Here is a 9,167-nt window from a genome sequence, read left to right on the forward strand (position 1 = left end):
GTTCCAATCTTTAGGAATCAGTGTCTGCTAAGCAGACAAACAGACTTGCAGTGCCTGTTTATTTCCTGGGCTAAGGAGTCTTTTACTTTATGCAATAATAAAGAATGTTTTCAAAGCCAAAGAATCCATTTATTGAAAAGAAAAAAAAATTTATTTATTGAAAAGAAACAAGGGGGTGGAGTGGGGAACGGTACAATCACAGATTCGCGTATGTCCTGTCTGGTGTGCTGTGCAGTGAGTGCTGCACTTCAGGATAGCTATACTGCATGGTGATGGGGATTGAGTGCAGAGGGTAAGGGTCGTGGTTTTCAGGGCTGGGTGGTGAAGATACTGGTGTTGGAGGCAGCGGGTGGCGTGAAGAACACGGAAGTTGGGGAAAGGTGGGTTGGAGGTGACACTGGGGCACAACGGAAAGAGTTTTGGGACAAGGGCTGTAGGGGGGGTGTGGCGTTTGCGGTACTGCTCCTCTTTCTGCATGGCTACAAGCTCCTGGATAGCGTCTGCTTGGCGCTCCAGGATGCTTATGAGCCGATCCGTGCTTTGCTGCTGGTGCTCTGTGCTTTGCCGCCAGTGCGCTGCGTTTTCCTGGCGGATCCTGCTTTCTCTCTCCCTCCCAGTTCTGTGCTTTCTCATTCTCTTTAATAGATTGCCACATCACTTCTTGCAGCATGTCTTCTTTGCTTTTTTGCGGTCTCTTCCTGAGTCTTTGCAGTCTCTGAGCAGGCAATAAGAGGGATGGCTGAGGTCTCAAGGTTGATGCTGCTGTATAGGCAAAATGCAACATTTAACAGAGGCAGCATTGTTTATACCAGACAGAGTAATGATTCCCACCGCACTTAAGGAGTAGAAAACACACAGGGTGTGCACAATAGCATAATTTTCCCGTACGAAACAGAGCACACGTATCCCACGGAAGCCTCAAAATGGTGAGTAAGGGGGACTGATTGTTTCAGGGCTGCACTGTCCTCTGGGTTTCTGTGCCTTGGGGAGAGCCAACAGCTTCAGGGGGCACCTACACTGAACACTGTCCCAACATTTTCCACAGGAGTTCATCCTGGACGATATCTCGCTGCTGAGGGTGACCTGGGAAGCAAGGGAGGGTCTTCTACTGCAATGCGGCTTCCGCCCTGGCCCATATGCAGCTTGCCTGTGTGCAGCAATGGTCCCCCCGCCCCTCGCGGCACAGTGGCGCGGACACGTTAGCCTGGCTGGGACAAGGACCACGGTGGCTCTCCTAATAAACCTGCGCAAGCGCATTGCACACGTTCTGAATGAGACATTTGAGGAGATTACCGAGGCCGATTACCGCGATATGATGAATCACATCAGTGCACTATTCCGCATCTAGGCATGCATGCCTAACCCTCCTCTCCCAAAGAGCCCACACCGAAAAAATTCCTTCCCGAAAAAAAAAATCGATTACCGGGAACGTGCTCTTCTGTTTGTCCTCCACCAAGTACTGGGCCGCTGCGACTGGCTACCTTCCTCCTGGCTCGAGAAGAGCTCCTGGCTGCATGGCTCCAGGGATTCTGGGGTGTCTCCATCCGGCCCACCACCATCACTCCCGTTTTCCTCCTCCTCCTCCTCTCCCCCACCGGCTCTGAAGTATCCATGGTGGTGCTCGGAGTGGAGGTGGGGTTAACCCCAAGTATCGCATCCAGCTCTTGTAGAATCGGCAGGTCATGGGGGAGCAGCCGTTTGCGTTGCGGGCTTTGCGGTAGCCACGCCGCAGCTCCTTCACTTTAATCCTGCACTGCAGGGCGTCCTGGTCATGGCCCCTTTCCATCATGTCCTTTGATATCTTCCTGAAGGTATCGTAATTCCTACGGCTGGAGCGCAGCTGGGACTGGACAGCTTCCTCCCCCCCAAACACTGATGAGGTCCAGCAACACACCATTGCTTCATGCTGGGGCTCGCTTGGCACGTGGAGGCACAGTCACCTGGAAAGATTCGCTGATAGCACTCCACGCTGGGCTGAGCAAACAGGAAGGGGATTTTTAAAATTCCTGGGGAATGTAAAGGGTGGGTCACATGGTTGGTTACCTGAGGCCATGGTAGTAGAGTTTGAACTGATGACCAGAGTGGCTAGAACAGGCATTGTGGGATACTGCCGAATAATTCTGGAGGCCATTCACAGCGCATTGGGCGGCCACACTGGCGCCGCAGCGCTGCAGCGGCAGCGCAATACTCGCTATTCCTCTCGGGGAGGTGGAGTACATGCAGCGTTGCAAATGCCTTGCCAGTGTGGACGGGGAGTGAGTTACAGCGCTGGGGGCGGCTTTACAGCGCTGTAACTCGCAAGTGTAGCCAAGGCCTGTGTCACACTGGTGCTCATAATCTTAGTGAAATGTATGTGTGGATATATTTTGGAAACTATATTTGTAAGGCCTTTTTGGCTTGGCTACACGTGCAAGTTAGAGCGCATTAAAGCAGCCCCAGGCGCCCTAACTCACGACCCTTCCACACTGGCAAGGCACTTAGAGCGCCTGGACTCTGTAGCTGGAGCATAACGCTTGCCGCACCTCGGCTGAAACGCCCCAGCATCAGTGTGAACAAGGTGTTGCATTACTGCACTTTGATCCCATAATCCCCTTAAGTCAAGTGACCACTCTTGTCATTGTTTTGAACTCGGCTGTAGGAATGTGGCTATGCCCTTTCAAAGATCCATTTCTTACAGCCAGCTGCTTATCTGCTCAGGGACAAAGCAAGCCATTAGTGTGGAATGTGCTGTTGAGAGAGAGAGAGAGAGTGTGTGTGTGTGTGTGTGTGTGTCTGCTGCTGTCTGAACTTACAAGACAGCATGCTGACATGCTCTCAGCCCCCCAAAAACCCACTGTCTCTCCCCCCACATACACACAACACAGTCCCTGTCACACTCCACGTTTCAAAAGCACGTTGCAGCCACTTGCACACTGGGATAGCTACCACAATGCACTGCTGTTTGTGGCATTGCAAGAGCTGCTAATGTGGCCACGCCACTGCGCTTGAATCTGACAGTGTGAACACACTGCAGCGCTTTCCCTACTGTGCTCTCTGAGGGCTGGTTTAACTCACAGCACTCTACATCTGCAAGTGTAGCCATGCTCTTAGTTAAAGGCAGGTCACCCAGAGGTGTAGCATGCCTTGAGGCAGATTCTTCCAAACAGGAGGTGGGAGACACTTATCTCCTTAGCTGATCATTGTGTATTGTGTGTCTTACAACAGAAGTCTATTTGCATACTGAGTCAAATGCTAATGAAAAGATTGTTGGGACTTCAGAAGGCAAATTAACAGGAAGAGGTAAACAGTGGGGGATGAGGGGACCCTGTTTTAGAGGTGAAGAACAAAGGACTGGGCTAGTATATCTAGGGGTGCAGAAAGATGTGCTGGGGGAGACAAGTTGCCAGCAGGTTTGATCTCTCTAAAGGAGAGTCTCAGCTATGCTGGTTGACAAACACTGTGAGAAGGAGGTGGGGTAAGCAGTACCTTATTAGACAGGAGGACAGCTTGTTAGTTGAGTTTAAGCTTTAGAATTTGTGTTATGATTTTGTTTTATATGTAACTCTTATTTCTAATATTTCTGTTTTACTATCCTATGAATCTCTGTGTTAAATACATTAACTTGCATTTTCTATAAACAAATCTAAGTGCTGTGAGTTAAGCGGAGCTGTGATCTGAGGTGTAACTAGTAAGCTGTGATGTACTTACTGTTCCTGTGGGAACAGAGGATCTGGTCATTCTATGAGTGTCCAGTGGATAAGGGTCTGGACACTGTGCAGGGATGTTCTGAGGACTCAGGGGTTAGAGTTTGGCTATTGCTAGCCTGGATGAGGGACAGCAGAACCCAGGTGGACTGAGAGGGGAGTGCTTGGGTTGCCTATGGCTGGGACAGTCAGCCCTGGCAGGTACAGACAGTTTCCTCATTCTGAGGGCAGGTGTCAGGGATGCCTCACAAACCTGGCAAGTGTCACAGTTGTACCTGTGTAACTGAGAGCAGAATTTGTAGTGTAGAATATTTTTACTGGTCAGAATACAAGAGCTGGAAGGAACCAACTCCACTTGCAGATAGCTGAGTTTGCAGGGCTGGCTGTTAGAAAAAACACATTTCACATGTAAACTGAACAAGCTTGATACAGAAACATTAAAATAATAAACATAGTAGCCCACAATGTAATTTTTGTAGTCTCTTTCCAGAAGTAACATTCACAAATGAAAAGTAGACTGTCTATTGCAGGGGACACTTAATGAGGTTTTGCTCTATTTAAAAAACTGAGATGACAAGCCCCTGAATTTTAGTACACAGGTCAATCAAAACCAGGTGCTCTATGTACAGTAACTATAGCTGTAACAGAAATTCAGAAAATAAGGGAATCTTTTTAAAAGCATGTTGCAGGAAGTTAAAAGTTCTACTTTCTCTGCACTGTTCGGAAATTATATCTCCAGGGATTGGGGGGGAGGTTTGGGGTGTGTGTCTCTCTTTCTGGTTTCCATTTCTTTAATGTTTATTACAATGTATCTTATCAAATGTTTTGCAATACAGTGTTTCTTCTCTTTCCCAGAATGACCATTCTCCCTCCAGTAGAGAAGCTGAAGATTGTGCTGGAGAAAGTGAAAGACTTCCACATACGGTTTCTTGAAGAATATGCATGAAAGAGATGCGGACTCTCTTTCCCCCCCAAAAGAAAATGCAGAACATGAACAATATGTGCTGAGAATGGGCTGTTCATCTAGTTAACTGCATTTACAATAGATAGAGCCCATATGTGGGTAAAACTTACACTTCTTCCCGAACAATTAAACCTAATGTCTGGTGTGGGAGATATTGCTATACAGAGGTGGGTGGGAGGGGGAACATGAAGAGGGAAGGTGAAGAGAGAGTCTTAGTAGACTATTTTGTGCCTTGATTGGAAGTTATATTCTTGACTTCCACTTCTGACCTAGTTGGTTGTGGAGGAAGTCACATATGAAAACTATTGATGATATCGCCTTCTACAAAGCAGATATGCAGATACCCAACATATTTGCTCAGAAACATCCATTTCCTGTTTGAGATTTTACCCCAAAAAATCCTAAAATCTACATTCTGGGTGTGGTTGGTTTGTTATTGTTTTTGAGTATAAAGTGTTACCCACATCTGATCAAACTGATCAAACAAAGTTGTTAGAATGTTCATAAAAATCTTTGGCAGATCATTTTGTGTGACTAAGTTCTATTGCATCTGAACTTTACATTATTTCTAAATAAAATCTGGGTGGAGCACAGGCAGTTCTGAGGGCAGAAATAGTGCATACAAAGTATTGTGTGTTGAGTCTTAGTTTAATAAATTGAAACTCAATGAATTATGACCACGAACTAGTTTATCCACACACAATTCAAGCTAGAGTAGACAAGTATGAGAGAACAATAGCATTGAGCTTTTCATCTCATAACCACTTTGTTAAAAAAATAAAAAAGCTGGAGTCTTCTGTTCACATATGCCATTTGTGTATATTGACTATTACAAGCAACCAACTTCAAAGCAAATGTGAACACCGTTAAGCCTTAATAATAAGGTCCAACACAAAAACTGTTAAAATTGCAGCACCTCTTGATCCTCTGAGAATGATTCTTTGGAACTGGATGATTAGGAAATTAGTTATGTGAGAAAGAGTCCTTCACTTTTCTGGTTACTGGTTTGAATCTAGTCCAACTCTAAAGACTGAAAGATGCTTCCATCAGACAAATATTTGTATGTAGCTTAAAGGAAATTAATTGGTGATTTCAGTCTTGTTTTTAGTGAAAATGTCTGGATCACACAAACTACTGTGTATGGCATCCTCAGCAGGGAAGGTAAAGGCTGAATGGACATGGAGGGTTGGACACTCTGTACGTGAGAGGGTTCTTCCAGAACAGGATGAGGTATGGTGGCACAACATTATGTACATGCTTGTACCACCTGTGCCATTCTTATTTTGTGGAGGAACAAAAAAGTTAGTCTCTAGGTAGGTTGTGCTGGCAAAAGGTGCCAAACTGACAAACACAGAATTGAAAACTCCCACTACCAATCATAGAGGTACTAAGTAACTTCAAGTTTTGTCTGAGTAATTTGTGCAGATCACTGTTTAGCGACAGCATCTCATTTATCCAAATCATTAATTTAGATCTCATTCTTTAGGAGTAAATTAGAAATCTTGTTTACTAACATCATTTTGTTAGTAATACCTGGCTCAGCATGTGGTGGTAATAAGGAAGTTAAAATCTTGGAAGTTGAATTAAGTACAGGGACAAGTGAATTAACACATTGGATAAAAGGATGCGTCAGTCTAGTGTGTTAAGGATAAAGATGATTATTGGCCATATCTCTTACAACAGCATCAACTGGCCTATAGAATCGTGCTGGAACAGACTGCACTTAGAAACTATGAAAATATCAGAAGCATGCCCTATATGGAATGAATCAGTGGCTTCCTTTCAACTCCTAGTGGACAAATATCCAAAACACAACCTCAATTGAAAATGGTACATTGGGGAGCAGTGTTGTCTTAGAGGCCTGGAGCTTGAACTAAACTTTTAACTTTGGAGACATGGGTCTCATCACATCAGTTGTATCTTTGGAAAGGCTGGGAAAGCTTGTGTTGCTGCTACCCATGGATAAACAGAACGCTTCATTTGCCAGCTCTGTGGCATCTTTCGTAAGCCCTAATATAACTCTATACAGTAATGTAAAAGTAAAAACATGTAATAAGAGGTCAAAACATTCACATTTAAAGAAAAAAATAAAATTATCCAAGAAATTAATTTTTTTCTTGCTGTTGAAATTAGCGCCCAAGTCAAATCTGGTTTGGGGCTCACTGCTTGGAAGTGGCTGCCATAACCAACATGTAGTCTGAAAATTCTACAATCTAATCATGGACGTTGGTATATTTTTTTACACTTTTGTAACAGCAGCTTTTTTTCATGGAGTAGTATTTGTAGTCTAACAAACCAACAGATTTTATATTTACCTTGTGTTTACACCTGATATTCCTGAAAACAATCCAAGGTTTACAACATACTAGAGACATTCTATATGGGTGTTGAAAACTGCTTTTTCCCCCCAGTCAGAGCAGCAGTCCTTACAGGTAACTTTTAAATCAAGGATAGTGACCTAATTTTAGTTTTCTAAACATTATATGATAGTGCCTTTTATGTTTCTGACATTGTAAGGGAGAACATATGTTTTGTTTTGATGCATCTCCTAGAGAAGGGGGGGGGGGGTTTCTACTGATCATCTACAATATTAGTATGTACTGTGGCAAGCTACAGTATCCACTTATGGTTTTGTGGAACATAACTGAAAAACTAAGAAACAAAGACTTACATTTTCATTGTCTTCAATGTTTAATAGACAATCTCTACTTTTTAATGCATGTTTCTAGGTTTCGTTTACCTACAGGTGCTTCTTAATACTGTATTTAGATTAACTTAGATGTATCCAAGACTTCATAACAATAAAATAGATGTCAGAGATGTGGTAGTATTTAATATTCTGGGTCATTTGAAATCAAATGTCCAGTTTGTATGGTGAAATATTTATTAACTCCATGGTCTCTCACTATAATAAATCATTTCATCAACATCATGTATGGTGGATTTCATACTTCCTCAGATACATCATTCAGTGCACTTGTCATAAACTTCAGTTAGCAAAGTTCCCTCTTTTCCATGCACAAAGAGCAGAATTTCACTCCTGTAGATGCCGTTAAGAATTAATTCAAAACTGAAGGGGGCTGATGTCAGAAAATGGTACTGAAGTCAATTGGCAGCCTGCAAAATTGGGCCTATTGATAGAAGAAAAGAAATCTATACAATAATTAATTTAAAAAAAACCCTTAAGTACCTTTTTGAAATACAAGACCTGGGCTGCACTGTACTACATATGAAACTGAGAGCAGCAATTAATCTCTAGAGCTGTTCCTGGAGCCAGGGAAGAAAAGGGGGCTAGATCCTTGCAAGTCAGTAAAGGAATCCTACTACTTAAGCAAAAAGCCAGCCCTTATTTCCCTAAATACCTACATGTAAGCCAGCAAGCTATAAAGTCCTTGCCTATCATCCTCTATAGAAGCTCTTCAAGGAAATGTGGCAAGGGCTTTTAGAGCAGTAATTATGTTTATCATCTGTGTGTAGTGGGGTTAGCATAATTCCATAATTCTAATGAATGATTTACTGAATGAGCAATTTAAACCACATCAGTTAAAGAAATGGGGCATCCTAGTAACACTTACAAATTAACTATATGTAGTTAAGTGTTGATGCTGTAAAAGACAGAAAAAGTTCTCTGCCTTGATCATGCAGTATAATGAGATAGACCCGGTGCATGAGAAGGAAATCCATCTTGGACCCTTTATTTGGATTCCTTTCTAAATCCCTGCTCCAAAGAGCTTAGAATCAAGCTGTTAAGAACATGGTATACTCCAGCCTGCTAAAATAAAACAAACAATTACCTATCTTCCTTTATTCTTCTGTGCTGAGTAAAGAGGAAGCTGCCCTTATTTCTGCAGTTTGAAGTCTATATTTGTAAGCTGATATTAAGTCAAAGAGAGTAGGAGGAAAAGGTCTGGCAAAAGAACTAGGTAAACAAATGTATTAATGGGACCATTGCCTGTGCCCCAAACTCATAACATTAAATAAACAAGTGTCCAATCACACACTCTTCTTTACAATATTATGTTTTCAGATTAAAAAATAAAGGTGAGGAGGGTTTATCCCTCCTACTCCTGGGGAGGTGGGTTGATTCCCAACGTGACCCCTTCTCCGCCCAGGCAGGGGGTGCTCCACAGGGTGACCTCTCCTCGGTCCAGGCAGGCTCCTGACTCCTCCTCGGCCCAGGCAGGGGGCGCTCCCCTTGTGTGACCCCCTCCTCTCGGCCCAGGCAGGGGGCGCTCCCCAGGGTGACCCTTCCTCAGCCCAAGCAGGGGGCGCTCCCCTTGTGTGACCCCCCTTCAGCCCAAGCAGGGGGCGCTTCCCTTGTGTGACCCCCTCCTCTCGGCCCAGGTAGGGGGCGCTCCCCTTGTGTGACCCCCTCCTCTCGGCCCAGGCAGGGGGCGCTCCCCTTGTGTGACCCCCCTTCAGCCCAAGCAGGGGGCGCTTCCCTTGTGTGACCCCCTCCTCTCGGCCCAGGTAGGGGGCGCTTCCCTTGTGTGACCCCCTCCTCTCGGCCCAGGCAGGGG

At 44.5% G+C, this 9,167-nt stretch overlaps 1 protein-coding gene across 1 annotated transcript in view; it reads left to right on the forward strand.

Annotated features, from left to right (window-relative positions):
• The window catches only part of GPT2 (glutamic--pyruvic transaminase 2), a 45,589-nt gene extending 38,010 nt beyond the window's left edge, over positions 1-7,579 (forward strand). Inside the window, exon 11 of the mRNA XM_054049050.1 lies at positions 4,539-7,579. Within this exon, the coding sequence (XP_053905025.1) occupies positions 4,539-4,629 (91 nt within the window). The 3' untranslated portion in view covers positions 4,630-7,579. The remainder of the gene's footprint in view (positions 1-4,538) is intronic.
• The last annotated feature ends 1,588 nt before the right edge of the window (positions 7,580-9,167 follow it).

Source organism: Malaclemys terrapin, chromosome 14 (assembly GCF_027887155.1).
Source record: "Malaclemys terrapin pileata isolate rMalTer1 chromosome 14, rMalTer1.hap1, whole genome shotgun sequence".
NCBI classification, from domain to species: domain Eukaryota; kingdom Metazoa; phylum Chordata; order Testudines; family Emydidae; genus Malaclemys; species Malaclemys terrapin.